General features: G+C 40.9%; 4 protein-coding genes across 4 annotated transcripts; all 4 read left to right on the top strand.

The window, feature by feature from the left end:
• Nucleotides 1-2,928: 2,928 nt before the first annotated feature.
• Nucleotides 2,929-5,261, top strand: LOC134300019 (vomeronasal type-2 receptor 26-like). The gene is made up of 2 exons (XM_062984606.1): nucleotides 2,929-3,958; nucleotides 4,864-5,261. The coding sequence occupies exons 1-2, from the start codon at nucleotides 3,744-3,746 to the stop codon at nucleotides 5,219-5,221; spliced, it is 573 nt and encodes a 190-aa protein (XP_062840676.1). The 5' UTR covers nucleotides 2,929-3,743; the 3' UTR covers nucleotides 5,222-5,261.
• Nucleotides 5,262-6,661: 1,400 nt separating this feature from the next.
• LOC100558026 (extracellular calcium-sensing receptor) lies at nucleotides 6,662-7,392 on the top strand. The gene has a single exon (XM_016995342.2). It carries the CDS (start codon nucleotides 6,712-6,714, stop codon nucleotides 7,324-7,326), a length of 615 nt encoding a protein of 204 aa, XP_016850831.2. The 5' UTR covers nucleotides 6,662-6,711; the 3' UTR covers nucleotides 7,327-7,392.
• A 3,445-nt stretch (nucleotides 7,393-10,837) lies between these two features.
• Nucleotides 10,838-15,775, top strand: LOC107983134 (vomeronasal type-2 receptor 26-like). The gene is made up of 3 exons (XM_062957074.1): nucleotides 10,838-10,927; nucleotides 12,184-12,310; nucleotides 13,063-15,775. The coding sequence occupies exons 1-3, from the start codon at nucleotides 10,838-10,840 to the stop codon at nucleotides 13,974-13,976; spliced, it is 1,131 nt and encodes a 376-aa protein (XP_062813144.1). The 3' UTR covers nucleotides 13,977-15,775.
• A 3,167-nt stretch (nucleotides 15,776-18,942) lies between these two features.
• LOC134300020 (vomeronasal type-2 receptor 26-like) lies at nucleotides 18,943-19,577 on the top strand. Its single transcript, XM_062984607.1, has one exon. It carries the CDS (start codon nucleotides 18,945-18,947, stop codon nucleotides 19,281-19,283), a length of 339 nt encoding a protein of 112 aa, XP_062840677.1. The 5' UTR covers nucleotides 18,943-18,944; the 3' UTR covers nucleotides 19,284-19,577.
• Nucleotides 19,578-20,453: the final 876 nt, after the last annotated feature.

Genomic DNA, 20,453 nt, shown 5'->3' with positions numbered 1-20,453 from the left:
GTTTTAAAGACCAGCAGGGTCACGTCTCTCTAACACATACCCCTCTCCTGTGCCTCCGTGTTGTATGTGTGTCACGGTGTGTTATAATTGGTGTCAGCTGTGTGTTATACCACCCTATACCCTGATCAGCCTCACAACTGATCAGGAGGAGCTCTGTCTAGTCTGGATTAAGCCTCATCTTATTGGCCCTCAGCCAGTCCATCACAGTTGCCAGGCACTGGTCCAGGATCTGGGGAGCTTCCTTGGAATGAGGTGGAAAAGAGTAGTAGAGTAGAGATGACACCTAGCTCCAAAACTCTAAATGACTTCACCCAGCGGTTTCATGTAGATGTTGAAAAGCATAGGGGAAAGAATAGAACCTCACAGGAGCCCACAGGTCAATGGCCAGGGGTCCGAGCAGGTATCCCCCAGCATCACCATCTGGGTAGGATCCTCCAGGAAGGAGCGGAGCCATTTCAAGGCAGTGCACCCAAGTCCCATTCCGGAGAGCCAACCCAGAAGGAGACCATGGTTGATGGCATCCAAAGCCGCTGAGAGATCCAAGGGATCCAGCAGGGATCCACTCCCCCTTTCTAGTTCTCTGCGGAGGTCATCCACCAAGGTGACCAAAGCTGTCTCCGTTCCATGACCAGGCCTAAAACCAGACTGTGAGAGATCAAGAGAATAGGTTTCATCCAAGAATCTCTGGAGCTGAGAAGTCACCACTGGCTCTAGAACCTTGCACAGAAAAGGGAGATTTGAAATGAGTCGGTAGTTATTTAACACTGAGGGATGACTTCTTTAAAATTGATCTTACAATTGCTTTTTCAAAGCTAGGTGGTATTTGTCCCTGCTCCAGCGAGGCATTGATAATCCTCGTAAACCACTTGGCCAACCCCCCACTGGCAAGTTTGAAAAGCCAGGAAAGGCAAGGTTCCAGAGCCCATGTGATCGCTCTTTAAAACTTTATAACTAATCATCCTTAAGAAATGGGACTTCAAAAATTAAACTGGCCTGAAGGGTTAAAAGTACTGTTTCCAGAGTTGTTGCCAGAGAAAGATTTGACCTTGCTTGCCAGATTTATTTATCAAATTTCCTATTGACTACTGCGCCTAGGAACTATCTGCTAGCTAAAAGCTTGTCTGGTCTATTGGAAAAGGCATACTATACTGACACCTGCTGTTTGATTGGATTAGTATAGTTTATAAGGTCTATTGCAGGGGTCCCCAAACTTTTTAAACAGGGGGCCAGTTCATGATCCTTTAGAACATTGGAGGGCCGGACTATAGTTGGCCACCAAGCAATAATAATAATAATAATAATAATAATAATAATAATAATAATAATAATAATAATAGGGTTGGAAGAGACCCTTTGGGCCATTGAGTCCAACCCCCTTCTGCCTTTGTGCACCAAAAGCACAAGCAAAGCACCGCTGACAGATGGCCTCCCCGCCTCAATGTTAATAATAATAATAATAATAATAATAATAATAATAATAATAATAATAAAGAGGGTTGGAAGAGACCCTTTGGGCCATTTAGTCCAACACCCTTCTGCCTTTGTGCACCAAAAGCACAAGCAAAGCACCCCTGACAGATGGCCTCCCCACCTCAATGTTAATAATAATAATAACAATAATAAAGAGGGTTGGAAGAGACCCTTTGGGCCATTGAGTCCAACCCCCTTCTGCCTTTTTGCACCAAAAGCACAAGCAAAGCACCCCTGACAAATGGCCTCCCCGCCTCAATGTTAATAATAATGATAATAATAATAATAATAATAATAATAATAATAATAATAATAATAATAATGCCTCAAGTATCACCTCCCTGCAGTTAAGAACTGGTGGGATCACAAACCTGCAAAGGTTGTGGAAAATGAACACGCAAAGATACTGTGGGACTTCCAAAGCCAGACTGACAAAGTTCTGGAACACAACACACCAGACATCACAGTTGTGGAAAAGAACAAGGTTTGGATCATTGATGTTGCCATCCCAGGTGACAGTCGCATTGAAGAAAAACAACAGGAAAAACTCAGCCGCTATCAGGACCTCAAGATTGAACTTCAAAGACTCTGGCAGAAACCAGTGCAGGTGGTCCCTGTGGTGATGGGCACACTGGGTGCCGTGCCAAAAGATCTCAGCCGGCATTTGGAAACAATAGACATTGACAAAATTATGATCTGCCAACTGCAAAAGGCCACCTTACTGGGATCTGCATGCATCATCCGAAAATACATCACACAGTCCTAGACACTTGGGGAGTGTTCGACTTGTGATTTTGTGAAACGAAATCCAGCATATCTATCTTGTTTGCTGTGTCATACAATGTCGTTGTGTCAATAATAATAATAATAATAATAATAATAATAATAATAATAATAATAATAAAGAGAAGAGGAGAACCCTTGGGTCATTTAGCCCAACCCCCTTCTGCCTTTGTGCTGTGGGGGCCGGATAAATGGCTTTGATGGGCCGCATGTGGCCCCCGGGCCTTAGTTTGGGGACCCCTGGTCTATTGGAAAGGACACACTAAAGCGGCACTTAGTGTTTGATTGGATTACTACAGCCTCTCTGTTTTAATATGTATTTTATAGGAATATGATCTAATATGTATATTTATATAATCTTTAAAATGACTATGTGTTTTAACTATGTTGCAACCTGCCTCGAGCCATGAGGAGAGGCAGGTAAGAAATAACTGCATAGTGCATGTGTTGAGCAGGTGCATGTGGGTGCATGCCTCTTGTGTCTGCCATGCTACACACTCACACACATATGCCACCACCACAAACACTCACTCACCCTTGCTGCATGCATGTGTGTGTTGGTGCATGCAGCATGTGCCTGCCATGCCATCTATCCACTGCCACAAACACACAGTCGCCGCCAACATTGTCATCACATACCCGCCACTGTCACTTACACTGACTCCATACCCGCTGCCACCACTCACACTCACTTGCCCAAACTGCCACCACACACATGCACTGTCACATTCATATTCCAAACATGCATGCGTGCGCATATGGCAGTAGCAGTGAGCTCCAGGAAAAAGACCTTGGAGGTCTGGATTCGGTCCACGGGCCTTAATTTGGGAACCTTTGGTCTATACTGAGCATATAATGCAGCTCCAAACAATATTATACAGCAGTATAGATCCAGCTGTATATAAGAAAACTCCATTATAGGGTCACCTTAGGATCGCCATATCATAAACAAGTTGTAGACACACATCAACAAAGTGGATTTAAGATCGTGGGTTCTTTTGTCTCAGGACAATGGCTTGCCTATTCTAGCACTTGTATTTCTGTTCCCAAATTTGCTAAATTCCACATTTATGGCTTAATTTTTAGTTGCCATCCTTGAATCAGAAGTTGAAATCTTAAAAACATGTTTGTGTTATCAAGTTGTTGAAGGGACAGAAAACAGAAAAATCACAGAAGTAGTTCTCTGCCTCTCATTATCGAAATCATTGTAATCAAGTCATCATTGAGGCCACAGTGGCTTTTCCAGGGGACATAACAAAGAAAATCTGAAAAGATGATAAATACTCGAGTACACTGTTGAAAGCTAAAATTAGATATTGGAGGCAGACAGAGTTACAACAACCTGAAGAGTTGAATATACTGTTGGTAAGCCAGAAGACATTAGAATCTTGGAACTCAGCTTTTAATAGCAAGACTGACACTACAGTCACATTGTAGGAAGACTAAGAAAAGTCCACCTTTAGAGGGAAGCATTTAAGTCAGACGCCTTGATGTGGATCTTAGTGCTGCCGATTTTCCTGGCCATTCATGCCATATGCAAAGTGCATACTATGAAATGCACACCAACGGATCTCCTTCCTATTCCACATGAATGGCACCAGCCTAATGAAGTCCTCGTTGGTGGGATTGCATCTCATATCCATCAATTGGAACCCTACATTTCATTCCGAAGTCGTCCATCTCAGGATCCATATGAGCTGGCAGCGTAAGGAACATATTTGTATTTAATCCATCGCCCGTGGTTTAATATTGTTTGAAATACTTTAACATGTATGTAGGCAAACTTCACTGATTCTATAATGGGAAAATGTGTAAAGAATTTTTACTGATTGCTTCTGCTTGATCTGACAAAGAAATGCTCTTTTTTTTTCAATAGCTGATAAGGACAGGATGGGAAGAAATTCCTCCTGATAATGTAGATTGTCAATATGTAGAATATTTCAGCGATGCAGTTCTCTGCCTGTCTACTTAGAGACAAATCAAAGATGCATCTACACTGTGGAATTAATGCAATTTAGTACCACTAACTATCATTGCTCAGTGTTATAGAATCATGGGAGCTGTAGGTTTACAAGAGCCTTCTCTGCCAAAGAATCCTGGTATCTCATCAAACTACAAACCTCGATTCAACAGCATTGAGCCTTGGCAGGTAAAGTGGTGCCAAATTGCATTAATTCTACAGTGTAGATAAGCCCTTAGATAGGCATACCCAACGGAGCATCCTGATTTTATCATTTTAAAACTATTCATATGGAAACCCATAGCAGTTTTTCCATTGTTGGCTCTTTAGGAAATTCTAAAGATTTTTGTTCCTGTTTGATGAATCTGTTATTATTCCAATCTGAGCTTGTTTGAATTATTCACGTAGGCTGTAGATGGTTCGCTGTGTTTGGTTTAAATAGCTATTTTAAAATTAATGATTTAATTAACATCATGCTTTGAAGCATTTCAATTTTGTATAAACCAGCTGGTGGGAGCAGTAGGCTCCAGAAGGAAGAATTTCAATCTCCCAGCTAGAATCCTATACACTAAATGAGAGCTGAACTAATATTGTGATTATTCCAGAAGTGCAACAGAATCCTCTTCTAACAGGCTGATATAACTTTACAGAGTGATGGTGAAGTACTACCAACACATCCTGGCCTTGGTGTTTGCCATTAATGAGATCAACAAGGACCCCAAGATCTTGCCCAACGTCACTCTTGGTTTCCACATCTATGACAGCCATTCTAGTCCAAGCCTGGCCTACCGAGTCACTCTGGACATGCTCTGCAAATCCCAAGCATTTATTCCCAACTACAAGTGTGGCCTCCAAAACAATGTCATAGGAGTGATTGGAGGGTTTGATTCGGAAACCTCCTCATATATGGCAGACATCCTGGGCATTTACAAGGTCCCACAGGTAGGATTTAATCTTGGGGGGTTCTGCAGATTTTCTAAATCTCTTTGTTCCTTGTTCAACTGCTAGTAGTTTCCTGATTTGAGGGATGAATGTGATACAGATGGAGTGTAAGTGAAGCTGTGGAGTAGTGAGATTTTGTGTCTGTTGGAGAATGAAGTAGTGCTCCAAAGATCATGGTGGGGAGGACCAATTCATGGGGAAGTATTACTGTCCAAGATTGTGAGTAGGGGAACTTCTCCACGTCATCTTTCTGAGCTTGATCCTACAGTTTCCAATTCACCCTACAAATGTTTTCTTCTAACTTTGCTTTGAATAGAGATACCTGATTATCTTAAATGGTATGCTTATTCATTTCATAGCCACTTAGCCAGTATCGGGTATAGTTTTTAAAGTATTGTGCTACAACTTTAGAGACCATGGTTCAATTCCCTATTTGACCATAGAGCCCACAAGGGAAGCTTTGGTGGGTCACTCTCAGCCTCGGAAATCCCCAAACAACTTGAAGATACATGACAACAACACATAAGATCTTCTGCCATGTCCCCACTTTCCGAGGGGAGGAAAGAGCATGCTGGAGCATGTGTCATCTCTGTCAAGGTGACCTTATTATAGGATGCTAACACTAAAGGTTTTATTTTGGAACTTATCTTGCTCTACCTTCTGTTCCAGGCCAAAGAAAACCTGATTTATACCATACAATATAAGTTTAATTAGTAGTTCTGTTTAAAATAATCAGATTCACTTCTGTAAGTCAATTTTGGATAAAGTCCCATTGTTCTCTCAGATTAAACAAACAGCAATTTCTTTTTTCATTTTTCATGGGGGTCTTGTGCTCCAATCCAAGTGAATGTAGAGAATTAACTGTACCTTTCGAAAGACTTGATTTCTTCCTTTAGGTTCCTTCAGTGTCCAGCTTTCACAACTATATATAGTAATTTAAAATGTATGGAGGAAAGACAGATATTGTGTGTGTGTGTGTGTCCATCTGTATATGTCTATTTGTACCACAAAGGTTGTTTCTGGGTTAGGTGGCCCTCACCCATCACTTGGAGAGAAAGGTGACATGAGGGAAAGGGAGAAAAGAAATAAAAGGGGGTATATATGCTTATATAGATTTATTAACATTGTAATGGAAAGTATTAGTGCTTAACAAGATAAACTATATAATACAAATATACTGCATTACCTCAAAGGCAGATATTGGAATCCTTCTGGATGAAAAGGTAGGAAAATTTTAAAAAGAAGTGAGTACCCTTGTTCCATCGTCTGCACTATTTCTTTATTTATTCTTGTAGATTTCTTATGGATCATTTGAGCCAAGGACAATTGATCAAACAGATGCCCCTTTCTTTTATCGCATGGTCCCCAACGAGGATTTCCAGATCTGGGGAATTGTCCAACTCCTTCTGCATTTTGAATGGAAATGGGTAGGGCTCATTACAAAGGAAACAAAAAGTGGGGAGCATTTCTTGTCAACTCTGGAGCCAATGTTTTTGCAGAATGGAATCTGCATTTCTTCTAAAGTCATTCTTCCAAAAAATATAGGTATATATGACATGCTTGAAGGTTTCTTCAATAATGTAGAGGCCTTTATGAAAGGCAAAGAAAACGTGACAATCCTATATGGGGAAGTGGGATCGTTCGCATGGCTGACCTTTTTTGTCTCTGCAAATGTGTTCCTTGATGTAGATGACATGAGCTTTGCTGTGAAAGTGTGGATCATGACCGCACAAATTGATGTTGCTTTACACATCATTCAAAAGGCGTTCAATATGCAAGCAATCCATGGTGCCATCTCTTTTGCGCTGCAGTCAAGGGACATTGAAGGTTTCCAGGAATACCTTCAGGCTATCCACCCTTCTGATGAAGAAGGAAACGGTTTCATTAAAGAGTTCTGGGAACAAAGCTTTGACTGTTTCATTCCACCATACGGTGATCCAACAGGATTCCTCGGACCCTGCACCAGGGAGGAGAAACTAGAGAGCCTTCCGGCTCCCTTTTTTGAAATGAGAATGACTGGCCACAGCTACAGCATCTATAACGCTGTGTATGCTCTTGCGCATGCCTTCCATATCATGGCTTCATCTAAACTAAGACTTCATGCCAGAGCAAAGGAAAATCCAAGCATATTGGCCCCTCACCTGCAGATTTGGAAGGTAATAGCTTACTGAAAAAAATCTGTTATCAAAACCAATGTTCCATATGTAGTGGTAATTAATTTATTTGCTTCCAAAGTTCTCTAAGACGTCAGCATAATTTTGGGGCCATCTACACTGCCATACAATACAGTTTGAAACTGCATTGGATGATCAATATGGACTCATAAAATACAGTTTAATGAAGATAAACTTCATTATATGAGTCTACACTGACCATTATATGGCTGTGTAATTGGTGCCCTTGTCTTATTTCAACATCTTCCATTCCTTTCCAAATCTTGCAAACACAATATCGTAACTTTACTGTATACAGTAGAGTCTCACTTATCCAAGCTTTTGCCGGCCTGTTTAGCTTATCCAAGCTAAACAGGCCGGCAAAAGCTTGGATAAGCGAATATGTTGGATAATAAGGAGGGATTACGGAAAAGCCTATTAAACATCAAATTAGGTTATGGTTTTACAAAGTAAGCTCCAAAACATCATGTTATACAACAAATTTGACAGAAAAAGTAGTTCAATACACAGTAATACTATGTAGTAATTACAGTATTTACAAATTTAGCACCAAAATATCACGATATATTGAAAACATTGATTACAAAAATGGCTTGGATTATCCAGAGGCTTGGATAAGCGAGGCTTGGATAAGTGAGACTCTACTGTATTTTCTTTTCCTGTCGCCTTCAACTTTACTAAGGATAACACTATGTAACAAAATTGGAAAATGTTCTATTCCTGGTTTGAAAGTGTTATTACCTGTTTAATTGTGCTTTGAAAGTACAGTAGAGTCTCACTTATTCAACATAAACAGGCCAGCAGAACATTGGATATGCAAATATGTTGGATAATAAGGAGGCATTAAGGAAAAGCCTGTTAAACATCAAATTAGGTTCAATACGCAGTAATGCTATGTAGTAATTACTGTATTTACAAATATAGCACCAAAATATCATGATGTATTGAAAACATTGACTACAAAAATGCATTGGATAATCCAGAACGTTGGATAAGTGAATGTTGGATAAGTGAAACTCTACTGTAGTTGTTAATCTCCAGAAACTTTGTTTTTGTGAGTGCCACAAGCTATGTTGAATTGGTAGAGAGTTTGTTATATTCATTGAAAAATTATAGCAAAATGTTCTGGTCACCTTAGTGGATGATCTCCGTCTCAACACCGACAGGGGAAGCGTGTCCCTGTTGGTGCTTCTACATCTCTCAGCGGCCTTTGATACCATCAACCATGGTATCCTTCTGGAAAGCCTGGAGGGCTGGGAATTGGAGGCACTGTGCTGCAATGGTTCTAGTCATACCTCTCAGGCAGGTTCCAGATAGTGGTGCTTGGGATAGCTGCTCCTCAAAAAAGGAGCTATGATGTGGTGTCTCACAAGGTGCCTTTCTATCCCCAATGCTCTATAATATTTACTTGAAGTCACTGGGAGAGCTCATCCATAGGCATGGAGCAGGGTGTTATCATTTTGCTGATTTCTCGATGCCTTCAAAAACTTCAGCTAAGAATAGTGTGTCTCCTCTGAATGAATGCCTGGAGAAGGTAATGGGTTGGATGAGGAAAAACAAATCCAGACAAACTGATTCATGAAAACTGAATCCAGACAAAACAGAAGTGCTTGCTATCAAGGGTCCTAATCTGGGGGTGGAGGTGTATCAACCAGTTCTAGATGGGGTTACACTCTGTTGTGGATTGCTCTTCTGATTCTGAGGGAGAAGGAGGACAGGTGGTTGACGAAGCAGCACTTGGGGATTTGGGGTTAAGTGGTGAAGAAGGAGGAGGAGAGGTGGCAGACATATCAGAAATCCCTACCTTTCTGGAATGTCGAATGGAGAAAAAAGTTAAAAGGACATCAGCTAGGCTAGCAGAGAAAATGCTGAGCAATCAGACCAGGGCCTAGGGTCAGCTCTGCTGGGAAACTCGGGGCTATAAATTAGCAGCAAAGTCAGGGACCAGTGCTGGCTGCAACTGACATTTTTGGAGGAGTGTCTGTTACCAGGTCCATGAGGTCACAAAGAGTCGGAGATGACTAAACGACTGAGCAGCAGCAGTCTGTTACCAGCATCATGTCCAGCATCGGATCTCTAAAGGCTCCTGTCGTTTGCAACTCATAAGCCTGTATATCAAAGACTTTATTTGCTGTCTGATGTGAAGACTTCTGTTTTACGTTTGCTTGAAGACTGTGCATTATCGTCAAGAGTGTACTTTCTGTTTCTCTAATTGCATTATCTTTATTTCAGCTGAAGTAAAGCCTTTTTTATTTGCTTTCACTTGTGTCTAAGGCTGTTTCTGATGTGGAACTGGACACACTCCCCCTGAAAGGCTGTATTCACAGCTTGGGAGTGCTCCTGGATCCATCTCTCCAAATGTTAGCTCAGGTAGATGTGACGGTCAGGAGTGCTTACTACCAGCTTCGGCTGCTACACCAGCTGCACCTCTTCCTAGATTTGGAGGACCTGAAGATGGTAGTGCATTTGCTGGTAACCTCAAGGTTGGACTTCTGCAATGCACTTTACCTTGGGCTACCCTTGCATCAAGTTTGGAAACTCCAGTTGGTTCAAAATACAGCAGCCAGACTGATTACAGGAACATCTAGGAATGAGCATATTACACCTATCCCAAAGTCATCCCACTGGCTATCAATGGGTTTCCGGGCAAAGTATATGGTGTTGGTATTGAACTTTAAAGCCCTAGATGTTTTGGTTCCAGGTTATCTACATGTTTGCCTTCTACCATACAATCTGTGCCAAACACTGAGGTCAGCGGGGGGGCATGTGCTCCAGCCTGTTAGAACCCGAATGACAACCATCACCCAGAGGACCTTTTCATCTGCCACCCCACAACTGTGGAATGACCTGCCTGCAGGGCTCCAACAGCTAAATCAGCTGTCAGAATTCAAGACACAAGTGAAAATCTATCTCTTCCGGCAGTTCTACCCAGAAAGTTTTAATAACGAATTTTAAACTTCCACTCTATGTCTAGCTTTTGTTTAATATATTTTAATATGTGTTTTATGGAAATATGCTTTAATATGTGTATTCTATAGAGTGTTTTTAAATGATTATGTCTTTTGATTATGTGTTTTAGCAATGTTGTAACCCTTATTATTATTTTTATTATCATTATTATTTTCTAACTATGTATTGTAAATGTCTCATTTTATACTTATATTTTATACTTAACCAAGTACATATATTTGAAGTTCTACCAGTCTGAGTAGGCTAACAATCCACGCTGTGGTAATGTGGTTTACTGAAATGCAGTTGTCATTGCACTTCAGAATGGGACCACAGAAAAACAGAGTCGTCAAAATTTATCATAATGACTCCAAAGCCCTTCTAATGTGAGTTGTGTGAATCGCTTTCTCTTTCCACTTAGCTTCACTCTTTGATTCAAAGGATTTCATTCAACAATAATGCTGGAGATGAAGTTACTTTTAATGGACACGGAGAATTAGCAGCTGGGTTTGCTATTACAAACTTAGTCTCTTTCCCCAACAACTCCTATGTTGGCAACATGGTGGGAAGCCTGGATCCACATGCTCCTCCTGGCAAAGAGTTCGCCATCAATGAGGAGAGAATCCAGTGGCATAAAGGTTTCGTTCAGGTAATGAAATGACTTCTCACATGATATACTTTGTTGTAATCTCATGAGCTAGGAGGTCGCATGTACACAGGGCAGGTTAGTCGGAGGTATTCCAGATCCAGCTGATGCCTTTATTCATGTATCAGCACCACTATGACTTGTCAGCCACAGAGGTCCTTGCAGGCACCTGGCCATCACTTCTCATGTCTACTGATGTCACTTTTTTGTTGGTGGCATAGATCTTCCATTCTGATGTCAGCAGACATTATCACAATGGCCAGGTAGCTCCATGGCCAACAAGGAGCGGTGGCAGCGACACAGGCATGATCAGCACAGAGAAAGGGTGATGCCAACAGAATCAATTTAGACAGTTGAGCAGTCTAAAACTGAACTGGTCCAGGCAACCAGAAAACCCCAGGATAATCCAGATGTATTCCTCAGCCTTGCCTTAAAAAGAACAAAGTTGGGTTAAGAGCAGGAAACCCAGAATACTCACCAAAAGTCCTCATGTGTTGTGAAAACAGCCTGTGCTGGATTCAAGGATTCAAGTTATTACTTATTAATAACATTGGCATTTGAGGGAGAACCCAATATAACTAGCAAAAAACAGTAGACATTTCTCAAGTTGCTCAGTTAATGAATACATTTACAAGAGAAGGTCAATGTTTCAACTTTCTTCCAGAAATAGGGGGGCTTGTATAAACATTGAAAGCTGATTTATTGCAGATGAGACTCATATGTTGTTAAGTATGCTCTGTGCTAACTAATACACTCATTGCAACCAAATTAAATATGTTATTAGGACAGTTTTACTTCCAATTTTGGATGAGGCTGAGTCATGTGGATGCCACCTGGGTGCATATTCTAGCCTATTGCAGAAAGCAGAACCAGTGAATGCTACTTATTCCAGACTGTGTGCAGTTATGTAATCTCACTTCAAACAACAACTTTCATTGTTGTGTCCTTCAGGATGTAGTTGGACTACATAGAGCCCCACCAGAAGTATCCCTGTATTGTATGATGGGCCCCAGCAAGATTCATCCTGGCTCCATCCCGGAAATGCCCTACCTGGAGCCAGGGCCTTCTGTGATGAGGTCATAATATTCAAAAACACCCCGACATCTAAAAAAAATGCTCATATCTTGATCCATTTTGTTGAATGTAGAGAGAACAAATACTGAATACGTCAACCCTAACATGAAAACCTAAGAACATGAACTGAAGTCTTTTTCTTGATATCTTTTCAGTGCTAATGTATTGTCTCTGTTTAAGAATAGGTGCCTCCTTCCTCTCTGTGTAATGCCAAGTGTTCTCCTGGCTACAGCAAGAAAAAGAAGGAAGGGATGGCCTTCTGTTGCTATGATTGTGCTCCATGTCCTGAAGGGAAGGTTGCAAAACAGACAGGTAGGAGGCAGTCCAAAACATACATGCCTGCAATTGGTGGACAAGAGTCCTTGAGAATTGCACTGAAAGGATTGTGCCATATGTTTATTGTACACTCCCTAGATTTTTTCAGTTTAGGAATAATGAAGACTGAGCAAAATGATGCTTGGAGACATCAGAGAGTTCTTGCCAGGCTTCAATAGGAGATATTCAGTGATCACGGAATGGTTCACAGGGGTAAATTTGTTGGGTGGTTGGAGCATTCACTGCTATAGTTCATCTATCTGTCTATTTATCTATGAATCTATCAAGTCCTATCTCTATCTATCTCCAAATAGTGTTTGTATTTTCCTAGATTCTTTTCTGGCCAACCCCTACTGGTTCCTAGATTTCTTCCGTTTAGGAAAAGTGAAGACTCTGAGCAAAATTAGTTCATTTATCTATCCATCCATCCATCTATCTCCAAATGATGTTTGTATTTTCCTAGGTTATTTTCTGGCCAACCCCCGCCGGCCGCAGGATGTTGTTCCCACGCTCAAATGTGTTCCTTTTTCATTACAAGACATATCTTTATTGCATTCAATATTAAATGTGTTTTGGTACAAAAAAAGATCAAAGTAAAGCTGATTATCGGAAATTACATTTCAAAACTATTCTCATAGCTTCAACATCAACACATTTCCTTTTTTAGACCCAAAGTACTGTCAGCTACTCAGGAGCTCAAGTGGCATTGTAGCTCTGGAAGGTAACATTCACATCTTTTCTTTCTACAGACAGGGACTATTGCATCAGCTGCCCAGAAGATGACTATCCAAATCGTGGGAGAGACCATTGTATTCCCAAAGTTCAGACTTTCCTTTCCATTGAGGAATCATTGGGCCTCACTTTAGCTTCGTTGTCTCTTTTCCTTTCTGTGTTGACGGCATTCGTGCTTGCCATCTTCATTAAGCAACGACACACTCCCATCGTCAAAGCCAACAACCGGGGCCTTAGCTACTTACTCCTCACATCTCTGTGTCTTTGCTTCCTTAGCTCCTTGCTATTCATTGGAAAGCCCAATCACTTGACTTGCCTCCTACGTCAAATGGCATTTGGCATCATCTTCTCCATTGCGGTGTCTTCTGTTCTGGCCAAAACCACGGTCGTGGTTGTGGCTTTCATGGGTTCCCAGTCAAGGAACATTTTCCGCAAATGGATTGGGAAAAGAATGGCATATTCTGTGGTCTTGGGATGTTCCCTTGTTCAGGTCGGCATTTGTGCTGCTTGGTTGGCGTATTCCCCTCCCTTCCCAGACTTCAACAAACATTTGATCACAGAGGAAATTGTTGTGGAGTGTAACGAAGGCTCCGTCACCATGTTCTACTGCGTCTTGAGCTACATGGGCTTCCTTTCCTTCGTCAGCTTCACGGTGGCTTTCCTGGCCAGGAAGTTGCCTGACAGTTTCAATGAAGCCAAGTTCATCACCTTCAGCATGTTGGTCTTCTGCAGTGTTTGGGTGTCCTTTGTCCCAACTTACCTCAGCACCAAAGGGAAATATATGGTAGCCGTGGAAGTCTTTTCCATTTTGTCTTCTGGGGCTGGACTGTTGGTTTGCATTTTCTCCCCCAAATGCTACATTATATTGTTGAAGTCCGATTTGAACAACAGGGAGCAGCTAATAAGAAGGAAACAAAATTCTAACATCTAACATTCATCCTACTTGCTCTGTTGTTAGCTCCAAAGTATTTTTTTTTCATATGTTCAAACATTTCTGGCATGAGATATCACAATCCTTTCTTAGACTACTCCATGGAAAGATTCCCATTAGTGACTTCTCTGAAGTCGTAGATCATAGAGTTGGAAGAAACCCCTGAAGACCACCCATTTCAACCCTATTCTGCAGGAACCCACAATCTAACCATTCCCAGCAGATGGCCATCCAGCCTCTTTTTTAAAACCTCCAAATAAAGAGAAGCCACTACATTCTGGGGCAGTGAATTCCACTGACAAACAGTTCTTACCTAACAACTCTGTTCACATATTTAGATTAATGGATTTTAATATACTACTAAGTATTCCATTACAATTTGAGTATCTCTCATCAAAAAATCTAAAATACTTCAGGTAGGGTATGGTAAAATGGTGGAGTAACAGGTTGCCTTTATCCAGGGTAGAGGATTATTATTATTATTATTATTATTATTAATTTGTATTCCACCCTCTCTCCCTGAGGGGACCCAGGGCAGGTTACAACAAAAAAATGGCAAGCATTCAAAGACAAATGCATACATAATTACAAATACAGAAACAAACCAATCAGATCCAAAAAGAAGCAACAACTACAACAAAATTATAACATAAATAATGACATAACCTACCAATTAATTTACATCTTACATTAAAAAATTAAGCATAACCCCCTGTTCGGGCACACACCGGTCAAATGACAATCGTTTTCTTGGCACATTAAAATCTGAGGCAGTTTCACTTGGCATCTTTCTTATTTGCATCCAGCAACCCAAGCTGTTCAAAAGGAGGAGCTGGAGTTCAGAAGGCATAAAACCTGGAAGAGAAGTCCATGCACAATCAGAGAAGTCGATGAGATTGACAAAAAACAACGCATTTATCAGGTTTTAATGAAGATAACTTTTTGAAGAGTACCTCTGTTTCACATTTCTGCCTGCTGGTCATTTTTCACCCTTCAGAAACTCTCTGTTCATCTGGGTTGTTTTTATTTTTAATATATGTATTTTAATGGTCTACTGTTGTATTTATGTATTTAACTATGTTGTGCCCTAACTGAAGTCATAAGAAGAGGTGGGTAACAAATAAATACTGCTGCTGTTGTTAACCACTCTCAGCCACAAAAATAATGATATGATCGTTTTTGCTGAAGTTGTCGTGAGATATTGAAATTTCCCAGATCTGTTCCAAACATTGGCTAGAGACAGGAGATATTTTCAGTGAGCATATTGAACCCATACTAAAGTCACTCCACAGACTGCCGATTAGTTTCTGGGCAAAGTATAAGGTGTTGGTTTTGACCTTTAAGGCCATACATGGTTTGGGTCCAGATTCCTAAAGGATCACTTTCTCCCATAGTCTTAATGCCTAGGTCCTCTGGGCAACGTCTACTCCAAACAGCCAGAAACAAACTGAAAACCATCACTTTTCATCAACCATCACAAGACTGTGGAACAACCTCCCGGAAGAGCTCCAACAGCTAAATGACCTGTTGAAATTTAAAACATCTAAAGAACTATCCTTTCCGGCAAGCCTGTCCAGCCAATTTTAATCCTGAATTTTAAGCTTGTATCCTGTTTTAATCTTTGTTCTGTGTATTTTAACATGTACTTTATAGAAAGTTTTAATATGTATCTTTTATAGACATACATTTAATATATGTATTTATAGGATCTTAACAATGGTTATGAGTTTTAACTATGTTGCAACCCAACTCAAGCCAGAAGGAGAAATGGATAAGAAATAAAATAATATTTATTATTACTATTATTGCTATTATTACTATTATTGGGTCTACATGAAGGGTCCCCAAACTTTTTAAGTGGAGGACCATTTCATGGACTGTCAGACAGTTGTGAGGCCAGATTTTAATTGTGTGTGGATGTGTGCATTGTGCATGCATGCGTTTGTTGGACATGTGTGTATACGACATGTGCCTGCCATGCCCTCTATCCACTGTCACAAACACTCAGTCGCCACCAATATTGTCACCACATACCCGCCACTGTCACTTATACTGATTCCATACCCGCCATCACCACTCACACATGCATATGCCAAACATACATGCATGCGCATGTGGCAGTAGCAGTGAGGTCGGAGATAAAGACCTTGGAGGGCTGAATTCAGCCCGTGGGCCTTAATTTGGAAACTCCTCATGTGTATACACTGAGCATACAATGCAGTTCCAAACTGCATTATGTAGAAGTGTAGATCCAGCCTTTGTCACACTTTCTGAGGCTCAAAGGAAGGCAAAGGCAAGCCCCTATGGAACAAATCTTGCCAAGAAAACCCCATTATAGCGTCACCTTAGGATCACCATAAGTCAGACGTAAGTTGTAGGCACACAACAATAAGGAGGATTTAGGATTGTGGGCTCTTGTCTCAGAACAATGGCATGCTGTAGTGAACCTTACCTATTAGACCGGGAATGAAGCCTGGGTAACAGTGAGTGAGGCAGGCCTCCATTTTGTAGAGGAATGCCAGGCAGCCATCTTGAGTGTGGTTAGAAAGAGGGAGGAGCTTAGAGAGAGAATCCTAGGATTGGCCAGAGCAGATGGGAGGAGCCAAGTCTTAGAGTGGAGAGGGGGGGGGGGGGAAAGCTCCAAGACAGTTTGGTTTGGGGTTTTGGAGAGGAAAGAGCAGTTTGGAGTTTTGGTTGTGTGTGAGAGAACTGAGAGCTGTGAAACTGACAGGATAAGTCAGGCAGTTTGGATCTCTTGGGGGGAGATAATTCAAGAAAATGACTCTCACTACTGGGCTGGTTAATAAAAGGACCCAAGGTTAGAGTTAGTTAACAATCCAGGGGGCTATCTAGATTAGGTTAGCTGAACTCATGACTATTCTCAGCAAATAGAGAGAGGGTTTCTGTGACCAATAGATAGTTTGGTTTGATTGGAACTGTTTGAAACTAAGTGAAGTAATCTGAAACATACAACTAAGTTAAGCTGAAGAACTTCTGTAACCGTTTACGCTTATATACCTCTCTGAAGTAATTATTTGCCTGTTTTAAGAAAATAATTTTTATTCTATTTTCAATTTTCAAAAGCCTCAACAGTATATCTTTCTATTAAGAAGGCTTTATAATAGTTCCAGCAATACAACAATTAAATACCACAGAAAAGCCTCATAGTAAACATCAGTTTGGGAGCAAGGGGGTTTAAACAGTGTGGGCAGGGAATGGGATAAATTTATCTGAAGTACATGTAAAAACAAAAATCCTAAAAACATTTTAGGTTGGTGGCAGCTACCATTTTAAAAGAAAATCTAAAATCAAACTGACATCCCTCGCTTCTCACATAAGGGTGCTTGCGTGTGTGAAGAGTGTAGAGTGAGTGGTGTCTGTTATACATGCCTATTCTATCACTTGCATTTCTGTTAACGAATTTGCTAGATTCCACATTGATTGCTTAATTTTCTGTTTCCATCCTTGAATCAGAAGTTGAAATCTTAAAAACATGTTTGAGTTATCAAGTTGTTGAAGAGACAAAAAAAAAACCCAGCAAAAACGCAGAAGTAGTTCTCTGCCTCTCATTATCGAAATCATTGTAATCAAGTCATCATCAAGGCCACAGTGGCTTTTCCAGAGGACATAACAAAGAAAATCTGAAAAGGTGATAAATACTCGAGTACTCTGTTAAAAGATAAAATTAGATATTAAAAGCAGACAAGAGTTACAACAACCTGAACAGTTGAATATGCTATTGGTAAGCCAGAAGACATCAGAATCTTGGAACTCAGCTTTTTCTAGTAAGACTGACACTAGCAGTAACATTGTAGGAAAACTAAGAAAAGTCCACCTTTAGAGGGAAGCATTGCATTCAGATGTTTGATGTGGATCTTAGTGCTGCCGGTTTTCCTGGCCACTCATGCCATATGCAAAGTGCATACTATGAAATGCACACCAATGGATCCTCTTCCTATTCCGCATGAATGGCACCAGCCTAATGAAGTCCTCATTGGTGGGATTGCATCTCATATCCATCTGATGGAACCCCAAATTTCATTCCGAAGACATCCTTCTCAGGAGTCATATGATGTGCCAGCGTAAGGAACATATTTGTATTTCATCCATAATATTTTTTAATAGAATTTTAATTTGTATGTTGGCAAACTTCACTGATTCTATCATGGGGAAATGTATAAAGAAATACAACATTTGGAGAATGTTACTGATTGCTTCTGCTTGATCTGAGCAAGAAATTATCCCTTTTTTTCCAATAGCTGATGGGAAAAGGTTGGGAAGGAATTCCTCCTGATAATGTACATTGTCAGTATGTAGAGTATCTCAACGGTGTAATTTTCTACCTGTCTACTTAGAGACAAACCAAATGTGCATCTGCACTGTGGAATTAAAGCAATTTGGCATCACTAACTGTCATTGCTCAATGCTACGCAATAATGGAAGCTGTAGATTTACAAAGGCCTTCTCTGACAAGGAATGTTGGTGTCTCACCAAACTACAAATCCCAGGATTCTACAGCATTGAGCCTTGGCAGGTGAAGTAATGCCAAACTGCATAATTTCTACAGTATAGATGAACCCAATGGAAGATGCTGATTTTATCCTTTGAAACCTACACTGTCTCTATTCATATAGAAACCCATAGCAGTTTTTCCATTGTTGGCTATTCAGGAAATTCTAAAGTTGTTTTTGTTCCTGTTTGATGATTCTTTTATTATTCCAGTCTGAGATTGTTTGAATCATTCACATAGGCTGCGGATGGTTGGCTGCATTTGGTTTAAATAACTATTTCAAAATTAATGTTTTAATTAATATCATGCTTTTAAGCATTTCAATTTCAGTTAGTGGGAGCAGTTTGCTGCAGAAGTATTTTAATCTCAAATGAGAGTTGCACAAATATTGTGATAAAAGTTATTCCAGAAGTGCTCCAGAGTCCTTTTCTAACAAACTGATATAACTTTACAGAGTGATGGTGAAGTACTACCAACACATCCTGGCCTTGGTGTTTGCCATTAATGAGATCAACAAGGACCCCAAGATCTTGCCCAATGTCACTCTTGGTTTCCACATCTATGACAGCTACTCTAGTGCAAGCCTGACCTACCGAGTCACTCTGGACATGCTCTGCAAATCCCAAGCATTTATTCCCAACTACAAGTGTGGCCTCCAGAACAATGTCATAGGAGTGACTGGAGGGTTTGATTCGGAAACCTCCTCATATATGGCAGACATCCTGGGCATTTACAAGATCCCACAGGTAGGATTTAATCTTGGGGGGTTCTGCAGATTTTCTAAATCCCAGAAGTAGCTCTTTGTTCCGTGTTCAACTGCTAGTAGCTTCCTGATTTGAGGGGTAAATGTTATATACACGGAGTGTGAGTGAAGCTGTGGAGTGGTTAGATTTGGTGGAAAGAAGTATTGCTCCAAAGATTATGATGGGGAGGAGGAATACATTGGGAAGTAACTCTCCAAGATTGTGGGTATGGGAACCTCTCCACTTCTAACATAGCTTTTGCTTTGAACAGTGATCTGATTATCTAGTTTAACTTTAGCAACATGATAATCGTATTCGTTTCACAACCAGTATGGGGTAGTAGTTTGAGTATTGGGTGACAACACTCTTAGCCTTGGAAATCCCCAAACAAGATACATGACAACAACTCATAAGATCTTCTGCCATGTTCCCACCTTCTGAGGGGAGGAAGAAGCATGATGGGGCAAATGTCATCTCTGTCATCGTGACCTCATTATAGAATGCTAACCCTAAAGGTTTTATTTTGGAACGTACCACTTTCCACCTTCCACTTGGAGAAAATGTTGACATGAGGGAAAGGGAGGAAAGACGGAAAGGAGGGGGAAGAAAGGCAAAGGAGGAAAGGAAGGAAGGCAAAGAAAATAGTACCGTATATACTCGAAGATACACCAAGTTTGTCAGCCCTTTTTATGAGCTGAAAAAGCCTCCCCCGGCTTATAATCGGTGTGCTGGTACAGCTGTACCAGAACCTTCTATTTTACTTTCTTGCTGCAAATGTTTGCAGCCATAGGACAGGCCACCTGTCAATCACCATTAAGTTTGGTTCCGCCCCCTGTTCAGGGCTCTGGGAGGGAAGGAGCCATTTTTAAGTTAGTCTCTCTTGGGAAGTTCAGCTGTAGGACATAGACCAGCTCGTCCTGTAAAAGGCTTCCTATTTCAAGACCACCAGGGATAAAGGACCACCGGGGATAAAGAGCACCAAGGTTAAAGAACCCCAGGGATATTGACTGTCCAGGGATACAGAACAACAGCACAGAAACATCTGCAAGTCATTGGCTGGTAGGTCCACTCAGACGCACTTGGAGTTGGCAGTGGGTCCCAGACTAGCTAGGCCCAGATAACAGATAGCCTGGGAGGGGTTATAAGAGGGTTTCCACAGTTATTCAAAGCCAATCGCCTGTCCTGTGGGACAAGACTCCTTGAAGATTTATTATTTGTTCATCA

The sequence above is a fragment of the Anolis carolinensis genome, chromosome 6, assembly GCF_035594765.1.
Source record: "Anolis carolinensis isolate JA03-04 chromosome 6, rAnoCar3.1.pri, whole genome shotgun sequence".
Lineage (NCBI taxonomy): Eukaryota > Metazoa > Chordata > Lepidosauria > Squamata > Dactyloidae > Anolis > Anolis carolinensis.
Note: the sequence above shows the minus strand (reverse complement) of the source record. Positions and strands in the feature narration are given on the sequence as shown.

Coding starts and splice junctions, on each gene's coding strand:
- LOC134300019 (XM_062984606.1), top strand. CDS start 3,744: ATGTGGATCTTAGTGCTGCCGATTTTCCTGGCCATTCATGCCATATGC. Junction 3,959..4,863: donor GATCCATATGAGCTGGCAGC/GTAAGGAACATA, acceptor ATAACTTTACAG/AGTGATGGTGAAGTACTACC.
- LOC100558026 (XM_016995342.2), top strand. CDS start 6,712: ATGCTTGAAGGTTTCTTCAATAATGTAGAGGCCTTTATGAAAGGCAAA.
- LOC107983134 (XM_062957074.1), top strand. CDS start 10,838: ATGGTGGGAAGCCTGGATCCACATGCTCCTCCTGGCAAAGAGTTCGCC. Junction 10,928..12,183: donor GGCATAAAGGTTTCGTTCAG/GTAATGAAATGA, acceptor GTTTAAGAATAG/GTGCCTCCTTCCTCTCTGTG. Junction 12,311..13,062: donor GAAGGTTGCAAAACAGACAG/GTAGGAGGCAGT, acceptor TTCTTTCTACAG/ACAGGGACTATTGCATCAGC.
- LOC134300020 (XM_062984607.1), top strand. CDS start 18,945: ATGGTGAAGTACTACCAACACATCCTGGCCTTGGTGTTTGCCATTAAT.